At 46.8% G+C, this 23,311-nt stretch overlaps 1 protein-coding gene across 1 annotated transcript in view; it reads right to left on the reverse strand.

Moving 5' to 3' along the window:
- The window catches only part of LOC147109055 (26S proteasome regulatory subunit 4), a 31,289-nt gene extending 15,192 nt beyond the window's left edge, over positions 1-16,097 (reverse strand). Inside the window, exons 1-4 of the mRNA XM_086002632.1 lie at positions 15,983-16,097; positions 12,338-12,391; positions 3,072-3,168; positions 1,936-2,060 (exon numbers count right to left, since the gene is read on the reverse strand). Coding sequence (XP_085858758.1) covers positions 1,936-2,060; positions 3,072-3,168; positions 12,338-12,391; positions 15,983-15,985 — 279 coding nt within the window. The 5' untranslated portion in view covers positions 15,986-16,097. The remainder of the gene's footprint in view (positions 1-1,935; positions 2,061-3,071; positions 3,169-12,337; positions 12,392-15,982) is intronic.
- Positions 16,098-23,311: the final 7,214 nt, after the last annotated feature.

Consider the following 23,311-nt stretch of genomic DNA (forward strand, 5'->3'; position numbering starts at 1 on the left):
AGCTGCCCTTGCCAGATCAGCTCATGTGAATTACATGTAACTACATAGAATTGACAGCACACAAACAGGCCATTCGGCCCAACTGGTCCGTGCCGGTGTTTATGCTCCACACGAGCCTCCTCCCACCCCTACTTCATCAGCACATCCTTCTACCCCTTTCTCCCTCATGGGTTTATCCAGCTTCCCCTTAAATGATGCATTAGGAGCACCAGGGCTGGAATTTCAAGTCCCGATAGTCAGTGCAGGGCTGCTGGTTGCCTCTTCAGCATCAGGAGGCTTTTCCAGTGGGGGGCTGGAGGGAGGGAGGGAGGGAGGGCAAGGTTTGGAGAATCCTCTTCAGCACCCACTGCAAACCGCACTGATTGGGCACTCCAGGTACATTACAAATCAGCTCCACCTCCTTCCCTCCCTACAACACTCAACTAAGTCTTAACAGTTGATTGGAAACTGTCACAACATTGTCGTGGGCAAAATGCTGTTGGGTTGCTGCAAGGGTTAGGATTTGAGTCCCTGTGTAGGCCTTGAAAAGTCTCGTGGAGGGCCAAGAAGAAAATCGAAGATTTGGGTGGTGGGGTCAGTGAAAATAGAGAAGGAATTTTATTTAAACTTTTGGATAACATGAGACGATAACATGGAGTTCATCAGCTCCCTGCATTATCAAGCATAGAGCACCGAGGACCAGCACGGCAGAATGCAGGCAGCCAGTGTGAACGGTGCTAGGAGCCTGCACAAGGCTCATGAGGTGCCAGACAGTCACTGACACAGTTTAGAATGAACAGTTCATACATAGCAGAGAGCATGAACTCCCCGCCCCCCCCCCCCCGCCAAATTGGCAGAGGGGCTGTAAGACTGGCCAGTGCGAGGAAACTCACACCGGTGCAGTAGGGAGTGGTGTTCTGGGGCTGGGATGACAGCACGCTGCTGTGGAAGAGTAAGGGCAGCTTCAGTGTGGAACTGGCTATGGTACATCTGACCCGTAAGTGCAGCGGAGCAGCAACGTGATAGATCAGCAATTTTACGAGATCACATTCTGACAAGCCGCAAAGCTCTTCAGATCAAAGGATGGACATTCTGATCGGCAGAGTTAACATACTTGTGCCACATCCTTATTTTTAAATAAATAGGTTAATTCGTGCGCAGAAAAATAGCACGCACAGGATATGTTAAATGCTCTGATGGACGCTGCCATGTGGAATTTGCGCCCTCGAATCCAACAACTTGGAAATCAGTTGAGGAGAGAACACCTCAACTGGGTTATACGGCCTCTGGTTACACAGGGCTCGGGGGTGGGGTGCTGATTACCCTGAAATTTACAAGGCTCCTGCCAATATCTGCTCATTGCAAAAGGCTTTTCCATTTTTGATCACTATATATGTACAGTTTTGGTCTCCTTACCTATGGAAGGATATACTTGCCATAGAGGGAGTGCAACAAAGGTTCACCAGACTGGTTCCTGGGATGAGGGGATTGTCCTATGAGGAGAGATTGAGTAGACTAGGCCGATATTCTCTAGAGTTTAGAAGCATGAGAGGTGATCTCATTGAAAAGTATAAAATTCTTAAGGGGCTTGACAGGGTAAATGCAGGGAAGATGTTTGCCCTTTGGGGAGTCTAGAACCAGGGGTCACAGTCTCAGAATAAGGGGTCGGCCATTTCAGACTGAGATGAGGAGAAATTTCTTCACTCAGAGGGTGGTGAATCTTTGGAATTCTCTACCCCAGAGGGCTGTGGAGGCTCAGTCGTTGAGTATATTCAAGATAGAGATCGATAGTTTTTTGAACTCTAGGGGAATCAAGGGATATGGGGATAGTGCGGGAAGGTGGAATTGAGGTAGAAGATCAGCCATGATCTTACTGAATGGCGGAGCAGGCTCGAGGGGCCGAATGGCCGACTCCTGCTCTTATTTCTTATGTTCTTATATCTTTCCAGCACAAACCTCTTGTTTTTCTTCAAGTGGTTTCATTTGTTCCTGATTTCTGATGAATTCTTCTTCCATTAACAGATAATCTTTTATCCTCTCCAGTTTCAGCAACTTCAGTCTGCACTGCGTGTGAGGAGTCACTGTTACAATTAAATGAAAAAGAAGAATTACTCTCAGGGCAGACTTACACGGAGGCTCTCGCAGGTTTTGACAGTGCTTTGCCGAGGCGTTTTAAGGGATTGTCCATCGGGGAACCAGCCCCTCTGCACAGGATAATCTGGAATTCTGTCTTCTCAATACCAAGAATCGGCACCTGCTGATGGCGACTGAAGGAATGAGCTCCAGTGGGAAAGCGCAAAACAGCAAACAAAATGTACAAAGTAACTGGATTAAATCACAACCGAAAGCGAACTCAAAGGAACCGAACTAAACCGTGTCTGGAAGTAATTCAAAGCTGTAAAGCAGCCGTGAGATTCAGGTGACTGTTTGATATCAAATCAAGGCTAGGTGTGACAATAACATGTAGTCGCTGTTTGAATTAGACCAAGCCTGGGAGGATTAGCCAAGAAATGTGTTATGTGACGACAACAAATATATTTTTGCATGAACAGATTGTGCCGTGCATTTTATAATTCAAATATTATGCTTGGAAAAGTCGGAGATAGAATATGAACCAAGTTTTTAAAGTGGTGAAGGGCAGGAGTAATAAGATGAAATTCTGCCTTCACAAAGGCCCCAGATATTACACAGAGCACAGCTTCATCCAAGGATAGTTAATGCTGTATTACTTAACCCTCTTGGGAACAAAAAAAAGGTGGACAAAATATGGGATTTTGAAAGGGATGTGGGATGCTTTAGAGACAGGTGATGACTGATTACCCTGCAGAACTCTGTGGCTCCAGCGCTGTTGGGAATGTCATTTGTGAAATGCAACCAGTTCAAGATGAAATAATGCTGGCCGACATCCCTGAGCACTTGCGCAGCTGCCTCTCGGCTCAGGGATTCACGGGACACTCCTTGGAAGCTTTATTTGCGCTTAATTCACCTAAAAGAGTAGAGGGAGCCAATGCCTTTCCTGATTCCACACTCTGGTAACAGGGCTATGCAATGAGCAAGTCTGGTGATGAACAGGCTGGTGTATGAAGCCTTACCCAAGGGCAACTTGCTGGCAGCATCTGGTCCTTTTGTTTTCTTCTTCTTCTTTCCCACTCTAGTTGGGACGGGCGGCTCATATTTCTTCTTCTTATCCTATCAAAAACAAAAATGTTACTTTTAATCTCCCGAATCTGTGTATGTTTATCCACATATGTATTTCTGCTTTCACGTCACTGCCCTGTATTTAGGTTTTTGACCAGCTCATACAACAGCTATCGAGTGGCCATTTCACAAACAGGCCAGCACTGCAACAACTGAAACTGCTGCGCCTCAGTCACTATACTGGGAACGTCTGTATGTATAATCAAGCTAAGGAAAAGGGGAGCACAGGCTCCCAGGAACAAAGGGAACAGCGCTCCCGGGAAACATTCATTACAACAAAAAGGGAGCAACAGAAGAGTAAAGGAGTATCACAAATTACATGTGGAGATCGAGTAGAATGGGCCTATATTCCCTGGGGTTTAGAAGAATGAGAGGTGATCTCATTGAAACATACAAAATTCTTACAGGACTTGACAGGGTAGATGCAGGGAGGATGTTTCCCCTGGCTAGAGAGTAAGAACATAAGAAATAGGAGGAGTAGGCCATACAGCCCCTCGAGCCTGCTCTGCCATTCAATAAGATCATGGCTGATTTTCGACCTCAACTTCACTGTACGAAAGGCTGATACTTAAAGATATTTAGTAGACGAGAATCATATATGTATAACTTCAAGTGTAGCCACTGACCAAATAATATTACCCATAATTACTGGAGTAACTAAAAAGCTAAGACTTGTTCAAAATGTAGCTGCACAAATGTAGCTGCACAGTCAAAAGCAGTTTTGACTAAGTTTTGATAACAGCCAGACTGCAAGTGAAGGTTAAATCATGAAATAACGTAATATAATGCTGTGTAGAACTTAGAATTCGCTTAACAAAACTAATTGCAACAATATTTAAAGAATAATTAGTATAAGGACATAAAATGAGAGAGATTATGGAGATAAAGTATTTATCTGTTCGATTAAAGTGAGATAGTTTGGATACCGCAAGACTAGTGAAACAGCGCTGATATGGGCCCTTGGTATAAAGGCCTTGTACCAGGGAAGCTGGAAATGAAAGAGATAAAGTAAATTCCAACGGGGTGAAAAAGTATAAACAAGATAACACTGAACATGGCAAAGTTGGTGGAAAAATACTGGAAAGGCGGGATACTACCTTAGTCTGAGTGACAATGGTATTTTGACCATTAGAACCAATTAAAAAAGGTGATTTTGTTAAGACCATATATGGACACTGGCCAAACCAACTTTTGATAAAAAGGTTAAAACCTCGATACCCAAAGAGCAACTTCACACAGACGTAAAGCGAGGACAAAGGAACAGACTTAAGACGACATCATCTGTGTCCGAGAGCTTCCAGAGACCCAGGGCTGTGAGCTACTCGTTAAAACTATCGCCTAATATTAAGTATATTACGCTGTATACTTAATAAATCTTGATCTATTGCTCAAACATACCGGCTGCTGCTTATTGGTGTCTTGTCCAAGAACTCAGAGATCATTAAGATCTTACACCACTTTCTCGCCCGATCCCCATGTCCCTCAATTCTCTTGGAGTTCAAAAATCTATCGATCTCAGTCATAGAGTCATAGAGTTTTACAGCACAGAAAGAGGCCCTTCGGCCCATCGTGTCCGCGCCGCCCATCCATCCCTGTCCAGTCTAATCCCATTTTCCAGCATTTGGTCCATAGCCTTGTATGCAATGGCATTTCAAGTGCTCATCCAAATGCTTCTTGAATGTTGTGAGGGTTCCTGCCTCTACCACCCTTTCAGGCATTGAGTTCCACATTCCAACCACCCTCTGGGTGAAAAAGTTCCTCCTCAAATCCCCTCTAAATCTCCTGCCCCTTACCCTGAATCTATGCCCCCTTGTTATTGACCCCCCCTACTAAGGGGAAAAGTTCCTCTTTATCTACCCTATCTATGCCCCTCATCATTTTGTACACCTCAATCAGGTCCCCCCTCAGCCTTCTTTGCTCCAAGGAAAACAACCCCAGCCTGTCCAGTCTCTCTTCATAGCTGAGGCGCTCCATCCCAGGTAACATCCTGGTGAATCTTCTCTGCACCCTCTCCAAAGCAATCACATCCTTCCTATAGTGAGGCGACCAGAACTGCACACAGTACTCCAGCTGTGGCCTCACCAGCGTTTTGTACAGCTCCATCATAACCTCCCTGCTCTTATATTCCATGCCTCGGCTAATGAAGGCAAGAATCCCATATGCCTTTTTAACCACCCTATCTACCTGTTCCGCTGCCTTCAGGGATCTATGTACATGTACACCAAGGTCCCTCTGACCCTCTGTGCTTCCTAGGGTCCTACCACTCATTGTGTATTCCCTTGCCTTATTTGTCCGTCCAAAATGTATCACCTCGCACTTTTCAGGGTTAAATTCCATTTGCCACTTTTCCGCCCATCTGACCAACCCGTTTATATCGTCCTGTAGCCTGAGGCTTTCCTCCTCGCAATTTACCACCCCACCAATTTTCGTGTCATCTGCGAACTTACTGATCATACCTTTTACATTCTCATCCAAGTCATTTATGTAGATCACAAACAACAAGGGACCCAGCACCGATCCCTGAGGTACCCCACTGGACACAGGCTTCCAGTCACAAAAGCAACCTTCGACCATCACCCTCTGCCTCCTGCCACTCAGCGAGTTTAGGATCCAACGCGCCAAGGCACCCTGGATCCCATGGGCTCTTACCTTCTTGACCAGTCTCCTATGCGGGACTTTGTCAAAAGCTTTACTGAAGTCCATGTAAACCACATCCACAGCATTTCCCTCATCCACCCCCCTAGTCACCCCCTCGAAAAATTCAATCAGATTTGTCAGACATGATTTACCCTTGACAAAGCCATGCTGACTATCCCCGATTAATCCTTGCCTCTCCAAGTGGAGACTAATTTTGTCCCTCAGAACTTTTTCCAATAATTTCCCTACCACAGATGTTAGGCTCACTGGCCTGTAATTCCCTGGTTTATCCCTGCTACCCTTCTTGAATAATGGTACTACGTTAGCTGTTCTCCAGTCCTCTGGTACATCCCCTGTGGCCAGAGAGGTTCTGAAAATTTGTGTCAGAGCCCCTGCAATCTCCTCCTTTGCCTCCCACAGCAGCCTGGGATACATCTCGTCCGGGCCTGGGGATTTATCCACTTTTTGGCCTGCTAAAACCGCTAGCACCTCCTCCCTCTTGATGCTAATATGTTCAAGTATGTCACAGTCCCCTTGCCCGATTTCTATGTCTGCATCGTCTTTCTCCAGAGTGAACACAGATGCAAAAAATTCATTTAAAACCCCGCCTACATCATCTGGCTCTACACACAGATTGCCACTTTGGTCCCTAATGGGCCCTACCCTTTCCCTGGTTATCCTCTTGCCCTTAATATACTTATAAAACATCTTAGGATTTTCCTTTATTTTGCTCGCCAGTGTTATTTCATGGCCCCTCCTCGCCCTCCTAATTTCTTTTTTAAGTATGCCCCTGCACTTTTTATACTCCTCTAGGGCTTCTTCCGTCTTTAGTAACTGCCAAAAGCCCCCCTTTTATTTCTAATGCATTTTTGTATATCCCTTGTCATCCAAGGTTCCCTTTGCTTGTTGGTCCCACCCTTGACCTTTACAGGAACATGTTGGCGTTGTACTCTCTCTATTTCCCTTCTGAAAGTCTCCCACTGTTTTGATGTGGATTTTCCTATAAGTAGCTGCTCCCAGTCCACTTTGGCCAGATCCTGCCTTATCATATTAAAATCGGCCCTCCCCCAATTTAGACCCTTATTTCCGGGCCGTCTTTGTCTTTTTCCATGACCACCTTAAATCTCACCGAATTATGGTCACTGTCGCCAAAATGCTCTCCTACTGACACTTCCACCACTTGCCCGGCTACATTCCCCAGAATTAGGTCCAGTACCGCCCCCTCTCTTGTAGGACTTTCTACATGTTGGCTCAAAAAGCTCTCCTGGATGCACTTTAAGAATTCTGCACCCTCTAAGCCTTTCACACTCTGACTATCCCAATTTATATTGGGGAAGTTGAAATCCCCCACTATTATTACCCTATTATTTTCGCACTTTTCTGAGATTTGCCTACATATCTGTTCCTCTATCTCCCCCTGACTGTTTGGGGGCCTATAGTACACTCCCAGCAAAGTGCTTGCCCCCTTTTTGTTTTTAAGTTCTACCCATATGGCCTCATTAGAGGAACCCGCTAATATATCATTCCTCCTTACAGCAGTAATTGACTCCTTAATTAATATTGCAACACCCCCTCCCCTTTTACACCCCCCTCTGTCTCGCCTGAAGATTCTATACCCCGGAATATTGAGCTGCCAGTCCTGACCCTCCCTCAACCATGTCTCCGTGATAGCAACAATATCGTACTCCCATGTGTTCAACAACAACTTCAGTTCATCCACCTTACTTGCAAGACTCCTTGCATTAAAATAAATGCCTTCCAGCCCTGCCATATTCTCTTTTGCCTTCACATATTTGCTCTGCCTTCCCAGCTGACTTGTTTTTCCCTCTGTATTTGGCTGTAAATCACCCCCTACTATAGCTCCACTCTGTACCCCATCCCCCTGCCAAGTTAGTTTAAACCCCCCCCAGCAGTGCTAGCAAACCTCCCCGCAAGGATATTGGTCCCCCTCTGGTTCAGGTGTAAACCGTCCGACTTGTACAAGTCCCACCTTTCCCAGAAGCAGACCCAGTGATCCAGGAAACTAAAGCCCTCCCCCCTGCACCATCCCTTTAGCCACGCATTCATCTGTTCTATCTTCCTATTCCTATACTCACTAGCACGTGGCACCGGGAGTAATCCAGAGATTACAACCCTTGAGGTCCTGCTCTTTAATCCTTCACCTAGCTCCCTAAATTCTTGCTGCAGGACCTCATCCCTCTTTTTACCTATGTCGTTGGTACCAATGTGGACCACGACCACTGTCTGTTCACCCTCCCCCTCCAGAATGCCCTGCAGCCGCTCAGTGACATCCTTGACCCTGGCACCAGGGAGGCAACAAACCATCCTGGATTCACGTCTTGAATATACTCAACGATTGAGCAGCCACAGCCCTCTAGGGTAGAGAATTCCAAAGATTCACCACCCTCTGAGTGACGAAACTTCTCCTCATCTCAGTCCTAAATGGCCGACCCCTTATCCTGAGAATCTAGAACAAGGGGTCATGGGGATCGGGTGGGAAAGTGGCGTTAATGTAGAAGTTCAGCCATGATCTTATGAAATGGTGGAGCAGGCTCGAAGGGCCGTATGGCTGACCCCTGCTCCCATTTCCTTATACACAATGTGACAATTTTCTGCACTGTACTTTTCTGTGCTGCCCGATTTAGAAATTGACGTCAGCCGTGACTAATAAATATGACTGGCTGCACAATCAGACCGTGACAGCACATTTAATAAAACGCATTTTGGCCAGAAGATTTCTCTTTGCGTGCTCCAGTGCTTTAACTCAGAAATGAATTATGTCCAAAAGTAGCAATGGCTGGAAACGACGACTTGAAATGTTAACTCCTGTAAATATTAACAGACAGTGCAGTAGCGGATTCTAATCTCTCCAATTGCTGAGCCATTAAGGGAAATAAAGGTATGAAGGAAGCGGTGAGCAGCCAGACATTTAACACCTCACAAAGTGTGGCATCTGTCAAGTCTGTTTGCTTACAAAAAAGGGAAATGGCCTAAACCACAGCTGCGATTGCTCAGCTTTAGTTCTGGCAGGAGCTCTAAACTCCGTGGATGAACGGGGATGTGCACCGTACATGCACATCACAACATTGGGAGGGTCTACCAAAAGACAAAGCCGTTTCATCATAAAGTCTTACTGCGCCCCAGACCCAAACATGGCATAAAAACGTACATTAACCCCATGTGGATTGGCTCGAACATTGCTTTTGTGGCTTGAACCGATTCAGTTTCTGGTGCGCTTTCCCTTCTTCTTAGGCAGTCCCTCGGAACCGAGGATGACTTGTTTCCACATTAAAAATGAGCTCGCATGTGACTGATGAGTCCAATGCGGGACCTACAGTCTCAGTCACAGGTGGGGCAGACGGTGGTTGAAGGGGCGGGTGGGTAGGGAGTTTGGGTTGACGTGCGCTCCTTGCGCTGCCTGTGCTTGGCTTCCGCTTGCTCCCGGCGAAGAGACTCGAGGTGTTCAGCGCCTTCCCAGATGCTTCTCCTCCACTTTGTGCGGTCTTGGGCCAGGGATTCCCAGGTGTCGGTGGGGGTGTTACACTTTTTCAAGGAGGTTTTGAGGGTGTCCATGAAGCGTTTCCTCTGCCCACCTGGGGCTCTCTTGCCGTGCCGGAGCTCCGAGTAGAGCGCTTGTTTTGGGAGTCTCGTATCGGGCACGCGGACAATGTGACCCGTCCATCGGAGCTGATTGAGCGTGGTCAGAGCTTCGATGCTGGGGATGTTGGCCTGAGCGAGAACACTGACGTCGGTGCGCCTATCCTGCCAATGGATTTGCAGGATCTTGCGGAGGCAGCGTTGGTGGTACTTCTCCAGTGCTTTGAGGTGCCTGCTGTACATGGTCCATGTCTCTGAGGCATACAGCAGGGCGGGTCTCACTGCTGCTCTGTAGACCATGAGCTTAGTGCCGGGTTTGAGGTCCTGGTCTTCAAACACACTCTTCCTCAGGCAACCGAAGGCTGCACTGGCACACTGAAGGCAGTGTTGGACTTCGTCATCGACGTCTGCCCTTGTTGACAGTAGGCTCCCGAGGTATGGAAAGTGGTCCACGTTGTCCAAGGCCTTGTTGTGGATTTTGATAATCGGGGGGCAGCACTGCTTATATGTTTAACCTGTAAATAAATCCGACTAAATAATTTTAGCCTGTACATACTGGTTTGATAGTGCTTTGAAAGGGCAGGACAGTCTGGTGGACAGAGTACATAAGGAGAAACTATTTCCACTGCAGGAGGGTTGGTAACCAGGGGACACAGATTTAAGGTAATTGGCAAAAGAACCAGAGGCGACATGAGGAACATTTTTTATGCAGCGAGTTATGATCTGGAATGCACTGTCTGAAAGTGGTGGAAGCAGATTCAATAGTAACTTCCAAAATGGAATAGATAAATACTCGAAGGGGAAAATTTGAGGGGCTATGGGGAACGAGCAGGTGGAGTTGGGCTAATTGGATCACTCTTTCAAAGAGCCGGCACAGGCACAAAGGGCCAAATGGCCTCCTCTGTGCTATGTCATTCTATGATAACCGCAACAGAACAAAAAGACAAGACTCGCATTTATATAAGGCCTTATCGCGTCAGAAACATCCCAATGTGCTTTAAATGCAATGAATTACTTTTAAGTGCACTGACTCTTGTAGGCAAATCTCATGGGCATTTTGCACACAGCAAATTCCCACAAATAGCAGAGAGATGAATGATCAGTTCATCTGTTTGGGTAAAGGTTGAGGCATTAGTGCTGGACGAGGCAGTAGTGTTGGCCAAGATCCTGGGAGCCCTCCCTGTTCGTCTTCGACTAGTGCCATGAGATCTTTAACATCCACCAGAGCAGGCAGTGGGAGTAATCTGAAGTAATCTAGCACACAGCCGGCACAGATACAACAGGAGAACTGGCCACTTCCCGCGCGGTAAACCTCTATGGTTCTATGAATCTAAGGGACGGCACCTCTGACAGTATAGCACTCCCTCAATTGTGCATGGGAGTGTCAGCCTATATTAGTCATGCAGCAAGGCTTGGGCCTACAAATTTCTAACCCAGGAAAAGAATGATATAAAATGAACCCCACTGACAAGTGTTTACGGTAACTGTAATAATGTTAAGTCAACAAATACCAGTTTCCCAGTAAAAGCCAGCATTCCTGTTCGATTTCCTCTCTCAGCCATTCTTTGAAGGGAGTACAGTTCCCCAGGTGCTGGGACACAGCTCCACCCGTGGCAGCAGCTCTCTGGCACTCTGTTCAGGTGCAGTATTTTTAACCTCACTTAGGGGGTCACCGCACGCTTCTAGCAGGGGTGAATGTACAGCGACTGCGACCGATTCCTTTCCCATACTGATGCCAGCTCTAACATTCCCCTGCTGCTGCTCTGGCTTGGATCGGATACTTCAGCACAAAGCAGACATTGAACCTGGAACCAATCTGACCCGAAATAAAAACAGAACGCCCCAGGGATGCACAGCATGGGGTACGGTAGCACAGTGGTTATGTTACTGAACTAGTAATCCAGAGACCTGGACTAATGATCCGAAGACGTGAGTTCAAATCCTACCACAATAGTTGGGGAATTTAAATTCAGTTAATTCAATAAATCTGGAATAAAAAGCTAGTATCAGTAATGGTGACCATGAAACTATCGGATTGTCGTAAAAACCCATCTGGTTCCCCAATGTCCTTTAGAACATAAGAAATAGGAGCAGGAGTAGGCCAATCGGCCCCTCGAGCCTGCTCCGCCATTCAATAAGATCATGGCTGATCTGATCAAGGAAATCTGTCGTCCTTACCCGGTCTGGCCTATATGTGACTCCAGACCCACAGCAATGTGGTTGACTCTTAACTGTCCTCTGAAATGGCCTCGCAAGCCACTCAGTCGTAACAAACCGTTATGAAAAAAAACCTTCACCACACTGACTGCAGCGGTTCAAGGCGGCGGCTCACCACCACCTTCTCAAGGGCAACTAGGGATGGGCAATAAATGCTGGCCTTGCCAACAACGCCCACATCCAATGAATGTAAAAGGGTTGTGTATCTTTGGAATTCCCTACCCCAGAGGGCTGTGGATGCTCAGTCACTGAGTACTTTCAGACTGAGATCGCTAGATTTTTGGATACTAAGGGAATCAAGGGATATGGGGATGGGGCGGGAAGGTGGAGTTGAGGTAGATGGTCAGCCATGATCTTATTGAATGGCAGAGCCGGCTCGAAGGGCCAAATGGCCTACTCCTGCTCCTATTTTTTATGTAGATCTGAGGGAGCCTCAGACAAGCAGCCATTACAATGTGACTTCATGTTATGGATCTTTCCATTTCTCACACCAGCTGTCCCTGAGGCCTGTCTGCGTGAGATGAAAGCTTCAGCCCCCGTCATCAGGCAGTCTGTTGTGTGGGAAGGGCTGAATGGCCTACTTCTGCTCCTAATTCTTATGTTCACACGTTTTTATGTTCTTATGACTGTATAACTGTGGATTTTATTATAGTTTAAGATATTATAACAATGCCCACACTGAATGGCGATGACAGGCTCAAGCACTCACCTTATCATCTTTCTTACCACCTCCAGCTCCATGACCACCACTTTGGCTTTGACCCTGAAAAGGAAAAAAAGACAGATTATAAAACAAGGCAGTAAATGAAGTTGAGGTACAGATCAGCCATGATCTAATTGAATGGTGGAACAGGCTCACGGGGCTGAATGGACTACTCCTGTTCCTAATCAATTCTTGAAAGAAGTTATAACAGATATAGAATAGATACACATATCTATATTAAACGTTTTGCATACAGCACATACTTCCTCTATCATGATAATACAACTACTGAGCAATGCCACAGGGGCTCGGTCAGCCTCTCTCTCATGCCTCTAATTTACTGCAAACTGGCGGCTATTTTTTCAAGTTATAATGTCCGCCCTGAATTGCAAAAACCTGCAGGGAAAACACGTGCTCGTGATGTAGGCAAAGCCGTGCCGCAGCTAGTCAGCAACCTCGATTATCTGCTGTTCGGCCTCAAAGAGTGTCAAATGGGAAATGCTTCTTCCCAGACGAATTCCCCAACGTATTCCCCAGAGCTTTTTCTGAAATTTGTCTCATTTTTTTTTGTCTCCCTCAGGAAAAAGACCTGCATTTCTACAGCGTCTTTCACGACCACCGGTCGCCCCAAAGCGCTTTACAGCCAATGAAGTACTTTCTGAAGTGTAGTCATTGTTGTAATGTAGGAAACGCAGCAGCTAATTTACGCACAGCAAGCTCCCACAAACAGCAATGAGATAATGAGCAGATAATCTGTTTTAATGATGTTGATTTGAGGGATAAATATCGGCCAGGACACCAGGGAGAACTCCCCTGCTCTTCTTCAAAATAGTGGCCATGGGATCTTTTACATCCACCTGAGAGCAGACGGGGCCTCGGTTTAACGTCTCATCCGAAAGACAGCACCTCTGACAGTGCAGCACTCCATCTGTACTGCACTGGCATGTCAGTCTAGAATTTATGCTCAAGTCTCTGGCTCAGAGGCAAGGGTGCTACCCACTGAGCCACGGCCATTACTAATGGTTCAGAGCACACAATGTATGGGGTTGCACCATCTAGTGGATCGGAGGAGTGTTGATGGGCCTGGCAAATTATTTTCATCCTTCTGGGAGTATATGTATTTCATAGATTGCCTTGTATTGGTTGTCTTCGTCATGACAAATCAGATCTATGGATCAATTTTCCTTCTCTCAATGGTTAAGAACTATTTTTGTCATTAGAGATTTTCCACTTTTATTATTTGCCAATCATGTAACGTAGGTTATCCCAGGTTTCAGTGTTCTCCCTAATGACATTCCATCAAAATAAAATGCTCCCACATCACAAGGAAGCCCAACAGTTTTCTCTATGATGCAGCTGCCATATCACGCCAAGAGGAAAACTGCTGAGATTGGTCTCTGTCCGGATGAGTTATCGATCGAATCAGAGCGCTGACTTGGGGCAAAGTACAGCTACTGATCGAGTTACCGGGAAGAATTCCGATCAGTTAGAAAGGTTCACACTGCCTCTCTCTCTGCTCCTTAAAACCTACCTCTTTGACCAAGCTTTTGCTCACCTGCCCTAATATCTCCTTATGTGGCTCAGTGTCAAATATTTTGTCTTATAACACTCCTGTGAAGCACCTTGGGATGTTTTACTACGTTAAAGGTGCTATATAAATGCAAGTTGTTGTTGGTAGCACTGCAAAATATCAGTGGGAAGATAATGGCTGTGCCTAGTTTAAATGTTCGGAATTATATAATAATTTTGTTTCTAAATTTTTTTCATGATCCCATTTCCCCCCCCAAACAAGGTTACCTTTGAGTTCATAACTTTAAAAGGTGTGCATGTGAAATTGAACACCACCCAGCAGTACAATTCAAGATTTTTTTTCCTACCAAAATGTAGGTTGTGTCTTTAGAGCATGTTTTGAACTGCAAACACTAGAGTGAGGTGCTGGCGATTGGTGATCTTAAACTGGTGCTGGTGACAGCAATTTGAGGCAATGAAGTATACTGAACATCAAAGGTATTTGCACCAATATGCTGAGTTACCACCACTAGCATTCTTGTATTAATAATGCCCTCTTGTTCTACAATGAAAAGTGTCAGAACTACTGTCATTGGATGCGGTACTGACAGAGTCCCAAAGGGTTTTAAAGAGGTACCAGAGACCTTTGAGATTTCACTCAACATAAAACTCCACAAAATGACTCCAGAAAAGGTCTCACATAAATAATACCATCGAAGAGGCTGAGACCAACCATCAGTTGACTCTCACAATCTCTGGCGAGCAGAACTTCTGCTCAGATCGAACAAGCAATGTTCACACCTTGCTCATTCACAGAAAGCTCTGTAAAACACATAATACATAAAGCCAGCACACAGCTCATCTTTCAGCATCTGAAGAGAGGTTTAACATTTCGACATTTAGCAGAACCACATCAAAACCCGAAACATTAATCCGACTTTCCTCTTTTTCAGATGTTGACAAACGTGCTGTGCGCTGCCAGCATTTTCTGTTCTATTTCAGATTTCTAGCATTCACACTTTTAAAATGTTATTGAAACACCATCCTTTGTAATCGCAAACATGTCAAGCGCCAAAGAATCAGTGTGCGGCTCCAGCACTTAAAATATATATACACAGTCTATAATCCAAAATTAGTCACTGAATAATGCATAATGCAAACATGGCTCAATATCTATATTTTGAATGAAGTCATTTCTAAATTTTAAGAAATAATATTTTAGCAACAGTGACAGTTCAAATGGGTAAATACATGGCAGATAGATTTTAACGGTGTGAAGTGATACATTTTGGTAGGAAAAATAAGGCGGCGCAATATAAACGAAATGGTACAATTTTAAAGGGGTGTTTATACACAAATCTTTGAAGGTGACAGGGCCAGTTGAGAAGGCTGTTAAAAAAGCAGATGGGATCCTTGACTTTATAAATAGAGGAATAGAGGACAAAAGCAAGGAAGTTATGCTAAACTTTTATAAAACACTGGTTAGGCCGCAGCTGGAGTATTGTGTTCAATTCTGGGCACCACACTTTAGGGTTGATGTCAAGGCCTTGGAGAGGGTGCAGAGGAAATTTACTAGAATGGTACCAGGAACTTCAGTTATGTAGAGAAACTGGGGTTGCTCTCCTTAGAGCAGAGAAGGATAAGAGGAGATTTGACAGAGGTGTTCAAAATCATGGAGTGTAAATAAGGAGAAACTGTCTGCAGTGGCGGAAGGGTGGGTAACCAGAAGACACAGATTTAAGGTAATTGGCAAAAGAGCCAGAGGCGACATGAGAAGAGCGTTATTTTTACCTGGGGAGTGATCTGGAAATGCGCTGCCTGAAAGGGGCGGCGGAAGCAGGTTCAATAGTGACATTCAAAAGGGAATTGGATAAATACTTAAAGGGATAAAATGAGCAGGGCTATGGGGAAAGAGAGCAGGGGACTGATTGGGCAGCTCTACCAAAGAGCCGGCACCAGCACAATGGGCCGAATGGCCTCCTTTTTGCTGCATCATTGTGTGGAGAGCAGCCACTGGAAGAGGCGGCGTGAGATCACCAAGTGCTGGTTTGTCAGGCGACTGACTCCCTCCCGGGGGGCGGAGGGGAAGCGCCGGGTCCCCTCAAACCCCCCCGAGCCCCGGCCTCCCTCTCCCTCTCTCACCATCTCTCTCTCTTCCTTCCTCTCTTTTCTCTTTTTCTCTCCTTCTCCTCACCGTCGCTCCGCTATCGCGTCACACCGCGCCGATCCGACGACAGCCCCGAGCCGCCAAAACGCGATCCGTCCAAACTCAAACCTCGAAACCAGCTGCTATCTTCCTGCTCCCCAGCAGTGCCTCACCTGCCCCCTTTTTTTTAATGCATTAGACATTTTTTTCTAACGGAGCCACGGCGGGCAACTCTCCTTCACCCAAACAAATACAGAAACTGGCTGATAATAAAAGAAATAACTTGTATTTTACCAGCGCCTTTCACGACCTCAGGAGGGCCCAAAGCGCTTCATCAGCCAATGAAAATCTTTCTTTGAAGTGTGGTCGCTGTCGTAATCACAGAATCACAGAAACCCCATGTAGTGTATGTAACCGTTCTACCTTTAAGAGAACTATTTTATGTAACCGTCCACCTTTAAGAGAACTATTTTAGGTGTGGCACTACTTTATCCTGGCTGCTGTATACTGTAATACCGACGGTGACCACACCGGTATATAAGTGCTGTGGCAGAGTTTATTGGGCAGATTCGCCCTGACCTTCGAATAGTAAAGTCCTGTTTAAGTTACTCTGGTAGTCTGTGTATTACTTCGCTATACAACCCACAGACTTTACAGTGGCGACGAGTTCGATCTTACCCTGCGTGCAGCAATACGTCCGAAGCAGTTAACGAAGCGTCGAGAAGAGGCAACCGCCCTCGTCGTTTTGCTGAGAGAAAACTCGAGGCTGCAGAGCAAGAAGGAAGGAAGACTTCAAACAAGACGCCTTCCATCAGCAACAGGCACTGATTGTCCCTTCTGCCACGGTGGGGAGTGAGCCGATTAGCACGAGAAGCAAGTCGGCCACGGTGACTGTGAGTAAAGGGAAAATAGAAACAAATAAACGGAGGATAAGGGCGGTGCACTCGACCACGGTCGAGGGGGAAAGGAGCCGGACAGAAGTCGGGCCCAGAGGCGCTGAGACTGGGGCAGCGTGGAGCAGAAGCCGCGGTACAAGCGGGCTGGGGAGCGTCGTGAGACGACTAGACTGCGACGGCGAAAAAGGCCGGACAAATACCGCGACCACGAGGCGCTGCGACCGGGATCGTAAGGCGCGGGAAGATATAAACATAAATAAGCCACGGAGAACTCAGCCACAGCCGGGGAGGAAAGCACCGGACTGCGAGAAGCTGGGAGGCGCGATTGGGGTGAAAAAGGCCGGGCACCTACCGAGGCCGCGAGGCGCTGCGACCGGGATCATAAGGCGCGGAGGCAATAAATAAATAAATAACTAAATAACCCGCGAAGAATCAGCCGCAGCCGGGGAGGAAAGGACCGGACTGCGGGAGGTCTGGGAGAGGCGTTTAAAGCCGCTGAGGGAGAGCCGCGCGAGCGGGAGAGACAGAGCCCGAGAGAGAGCGAGCGAGAGCCGAGTGAGCGGGAGAGACAGAGCCCGAGAGAGAGTGAGCGAGAGCCGCGCGAGCGGGAGAGACAGAGCCCGAGAGAGAGACCGAGCGAGGTTCCGGCCAGCGGCTTGCAGCAGCTGCCGTGAAGGACCAGGAGCTGGATCTGTCCGACGCCAACTGGTTGTCCCCAGCGCCGGTTGCCCCTGCCGAAAAGAAGAAGGGGGGGGACAAGGAACGCGATCGGCTTTTCTAGCGCGCGCTTCAGAATAAACTGAAGCCGGCGCACAGGCTACAAACCCCGTGAACCAGCGGTCGTCGCCCGAGGGCAAAGCTTACCCCTCCCACCAGAGGAAGAAGTCAGGAGCGGGAAACCGCCATTTTGCCAGTAGGGGGGAAGAAGACAAGCGCGGGAAACCGCCATTTTGCCAGTAGGCGGGGAAGAAGACAAGCGCGGGAACCCGCCATTTTTGGAAAAAAAAAAGTTAAAAAATTAAAGAGAAATCCTGTTGTTTCGCAGAAAGATAGTGAGAGATAGTGAAGATGCCTAAGCATGGTAACATCAACAACTTCGATGCCGAGGTGGAAGATTGGGCCATGTACGTAGAACGTATCGAGATATATTGTGAGGCCAATAAAATAGAAGATGATGATAAAGCTATAACCTTGCTAAACTCGATGGGCGCGAAGACATACGGGTTATTGAAGCATCTTCTATCACCAGCTAAACCGGCGGATCAGACCTTCGCTAATATTGTTGCTGTTCTGAAGGATCACTTGAACCCCACACCGCTGATGTTGGCGGAACGATTCAAATTTTATGCGAGAACGCAACGGAAAGAGGAAAGCAACGCGGAATACTTGGTCGAACTGCGTAGATTAGCGAAATACTGCCAGTTTGGAGGAAATCTGACAGAGGCATTGCGAGACAAGTTCGTGTGCGGGTTGTCGAAGGAAGGAACGCAAAAGCGACTGCTCGAAGAGAACGACCTTACACTTGATAGGGCTGTCCTTATTGCAGCATCACACGAAGCCGCAGCGAAAGGAACTGCGGAAATGCAGCTAAAGGCAGCGGTACTCAGTGTGGATCAAATTACTTCGGGTACAACGAAATGTTATCGTTGTGGGAAGACAACACATGACCAGAACCAATGCTGGTTTAAAAACCAGGAATGTTGAAAATGTGGCAAACTGGGGCACATAGCTAAAGTATGCCGGTCAGGAAAGAAGACCAACAACCAAAAAAAGCCATCACCGGAAAAGTACAACAAAGTACACAAGGTGGCTGAGAAGAGTTCAGACGAACAGAATTCGGATTCAGACCCAAACAGCCAGGAACTGGGTAGTCTGAGAATTCACAATGTGAGTAAGGAAGCTGACCTACAAACTATCTGGGTCATGCTAAAAATAGCTGGAGTCCAAGTAAAAATGGAGCTGGACACTGGATCAGCCCTATCAGTCATAAATCGAAGGGATTACAACCGGCTATTCTCACATATACCCTTGAGAGATACCAAGTTCGTATTGCAGACATACATGGGGCATAAAGTATACCCCATGGGAAAGATAAGAGTCAAGGTGAGAGACAGGGGCAAAGAACACCCTGGAATGGACTTATACGTACTACCTGAGGGAGGACCACCACTTCTAGGACGGGAGTGGATCAAGAAAATAGACATGGAATGGCACTACCTCAAAGCAATAACGAGTGAGGACTCGGGGCAGACAATCAGCTCAGACTCTGAAACGGATGACGATAAGACCAGCCCAAGCATGAAAGACAAGTCTAAAATGAACTTGCTGACTAAGGTTGGTAGAACGAATGTGGGCATAAAGGCTTATGCTCCAGAGGAGAACAAAGTTTCAGAACAGAATTCCTCTGAACAACAACAACATAGCTTGACAGAGAATTCTGAGTCTGTTCAAGTTACAGACATATATATTACTGAGGAACATCGAGCTCGAACGCAAACTTATTTCAGATTACGACAGCAATTAGAACAATTGAATTGCCGTCTCGAGCAAGAGATGAAAGCAATGAAAAAGTTCTATGATACCGAATGGGAGAATCTGGAAAGACAACAGAAGCAGCTGGGGAAGAAAAGGGAGCAGGAGCACACAAACCGTCTGCACGAGGAGGCCAAACGAATCAAAGCTGATTCGGCTTCTGAAGGGGCGTGCTCCAATCCGGTGGAACAAGATGTGCCGCAACTGAAGGCGCTTGTTAGCAGGTTGCAGGCAGAAAAAGCTGAGTTGGTCGACATGACTTCCGAGCTCCTACTGAAGTTGGGTGCAGCATCACCGGACGATTCATTAGTGGAAATTCGAATGATGGGGGCTGCGGATGATGGCGAAGTAGAAGCAGCAAAGGAGCCCCAGGACAAGGTTCTAAACAGCCCTGTAGTTAATGGAAAAGGGATGATGGCAGAAGAGTTAACAGTCAGCCAACTCATTCATATGCTGAGGGATAAAACTCTAAAATGGGAAAAACTTAAATACGAGCCTCAATCTTCAAAGGGAAGGGAGCTCTCAAAAGTCATTGGAAGAGCTGAGGTGGCAACCCAGACTGAGAAGTCTGCAGCAGAACAGCCCTTGGATGCCAAAAGTACGCTGACGCACGGCAATGCAGAACAACAGAATACTGAAACAGCTACTTCAGTAGAGGGATTGAATAGTCCGATCAATCAATCTCCGAATGAAGTTGAAGTATTGAAATCACAAATGATGTCATTAGTAAAAGACTTGCAGGAAGCCCAGGAAAAGCGGGATGAAGCTGAACACATGAAGAAGTCTCTTCAGGAAAGATGTCAGGATTTGGAACAAAAGTTGGCTAACATCCAGCTGGGTAGGGAGGAAATAGAAGACCCTCCCGCTGGCTTAGCTCAGGACGACACCGAATATGACCATGACCTGTTGAGCGACACCGAATATTACGAGGACCTGTTCTGCCCAGCTTGTGATGAAAACTCCCAAAGTGCAGAAACCTTGATGAATCACAAAAAGTCTAAGGAACATCGGGAGATGGTGGCGCTACTACGGGAGGAACTGTGCAGGCAGCTGGCAGCTGACAGTGGAGCCCAGAGATTCTCCAAGAAGCAGAAAAGGAAAAGACGAAGCAGAAAATAATGACCATCTGAACCATTATCACCTCTACCAGACCACGCACGTGCTCCCTCCGAATGGAGCCAAATCAGTTGGAAGTAGAAAAACTTCCCAAGGAATCCAGTGGTTTTTAAAAGTCAGCAATGCTGGTTCAGGAGTGACGGAAGTTCAAGCTGTTAAGTTTAGGGAAGGACTATTGGATGAGTCACTCCAGCAACGTGAACCGATTACACCACCGGGAACTGCTACACCACGGAGGCGTTGTCCGGACTGAGTTAAGAAGCACAGGAGACGCCTCCACAGAGACTAAATCTGTGAACTGTTTTCCACAGAGACTGAAATTGTGAACTGTTTTCCACAGAGACTATATCTGTGAATTGTTTTACATGAAGTTGAATACATGTATGTTTAATGGAGAATAAGTATGTTGTAAGCTAAAAAAGGAGGATTGTAGTGTATGTAACCGTTCTACCTTTAAGAGAACTATTTTATGTAACCGTCCACCTTTAAGAGAACTATTTTAGGTGTGACACTACTTTATCCTGGCTGCTGTATACTGTAATACCGACGGTGACCACACCGGTATATAAGTGCTGTGGCAGAGTTTATTGGGCAGATTCGCCCTGACCTTCGAATAGTAAAGTCCTGTTTAAGTTACTCTGGTAGTCTGTGTATTACTTCGCTATACAACCCACAGACTTTACACCCCACAGTGCAGATAGAGGCCATTTTGGCCCATCGAGCCTGCACCGACACATATCCCACCTGATCTCCGTAACCCCTACACCAACACATATCCCACCCTATCCCTGTAACCCCACGTATTTAATCCCCCTAACACTAAGGGTCAATTTATCATAGCCAATCAACCTAACCCGCACATCAGGAACGCATTGGTCAATTTGCGCACAGCAAGCTCCCACAAACAGCAATGTGATAATGACCAGATAATCTCTTTTTCAGTGATGTTGGTCGAGGGATAAATTTTGGCCAGGACACCGGGGATATCTCCCCTACTCTTCTTCGGAATAGTGCTGCGGGATCTTTTACATCCACCTGAGAGGGCAGACAGGGCCTCAGTTTAACGTCTCATCCAAAAGATGACACTCCCTGGGAGTGTCAGCCTAGATTTTTGTGTTCAATACTCTGGGGTGGGACTTGAACCCACAACCTTCTATGAACTACAGAGGCAAGGGAGCTAACCACTGAGCCACTGGCTGACACCATATAATAGTTGTGGTGTATGTAACCTGTTCCACCTTAAGAGATGTACTACTTTCTCTGGCTGCTGTATACGTAATACCGGTGGTGACCACCGGTATATAAGCACTGTGTAGTAAGATTGTATTTTAGTATAGTCCTGACATCCAACCAGTAAAGACCTGTTGAACTTTAATCTTGTAGTCTGTGTTAGTAATTACAACGAGAACACACAGACTTAACAGTGGCGACGAGTCCGATTCTTACCCTGCGGCAGTTTATATCCACGGCGGCTTCGTCCACAGAACGGACGTCGAAGAGAGGCTTCCACCCTCATCACCCTGCTGGAAGACACGTCGCGCGGCAGACATCGAGAAACCAGAGTGCAGAAGACATCCTGAACTCGAAGCCTCCATCAGCGGCTGTCAGCTATCTTCTTTCTACCTCGGTGGTGGGTAAGCCGGGCAGCGACGTGACCAGAAAGTCGGCCGCGTTGGCTGTACAGACGGGGAGGGAAGACGGAGGAATAAGGGCGGTGAGATCGATCGTGACCGGAGATAAGGGCCGGGCCGCATTCGGGCCAAAAGGCGCAGCGCGGGGACATCGATCGCGGCTGGTGATAAGGGCCGGGCCGCATTCGGGCTAAAAAGGCGCAGCGTCTGGGGCAACTGAAGGCGCGAGAGCCGCGGTGAAGCGGAGACAGCGTCGGGGGACGGGTGAAGACCGCCAAGCGCGGGAAAACCGCCATTTTGTAGGCGGAGGACGAAGACAAGAGCGGGAAGCCGCCATCTTGGATAAAAATTAAAATAAATTAAATTGCAACGATGCCTAAACATGGGAACATTAATACCTTTGATAGCGACATCGAAGATTGGGCCATGTATGTAGAACGCATACAAAATTATTGTAAAGCAAATAAAATCCCAGATGAAGAGAAAGCACTAACATTATTAAACTTAATGGGTGCGAAGACATACGGGTAATTGAAACACCTTTTATCACCAGATGAACCGGCGGATAAGACGTTCGAGGAGATTGTTACTGTCCTGAAAAATCATCTAAACCCCACGCCGCTGATGCTAGCGGAACGATTTAAATTTTACAGCAGAAGGCAGCTGAAGGATGAAAGCAATGCTGAATATTTAATGGAATTGCGTAAGCTAGCAAAGTACTGTCAGTTTGGAACGAGACTGACAGAGGCGCTACGAGATAAATTTGTGTGTGGTTTATTAAAAGAAGATACACAAAAGCGACTGCTCGAGGAGAATGAGCTGACGCTTGAGAAAGCGGTCACTATGGCAGCAGCACACGAAGCCGCAGCAAGAGGCACGGCAGTAATGCAGCTACGGTCACTGGAACTCAGTACAAATAAATTGGGTTTGAGTACTGTAAAATACTATTGTTGCGGAAAGACAACGCACGATCAGAACCAGTGTTGGTTTAAAAACCAAGAATGCAGAACGTGTGGCAGGCTTGGCCACATAGCTAAAGTATGCCGGTCAGGAAAGAAGACCAGCAACAAAAAGTCACCGCAAGGAAAATACATAAAGGTACACAAGGTGACAAAGAACAGTTCGACCGAACAGAAGTCAGATTCAGACG

Source organism: Somniosus microcephalus, chromosome 12, assembly GCF_052327205.1.
Source record: "Somniosus microcephalus isolate GS21.2 chromosome 12, FLI_Smic_1.0, whole genome shotgun sequence".
Taxonomy (NCBI): Eukaryota; Metazoa; Chordata; class Chondrichthyes; order Squaliformes; family Somniosidae; genus Somniosus; species Somniosus microcephalus.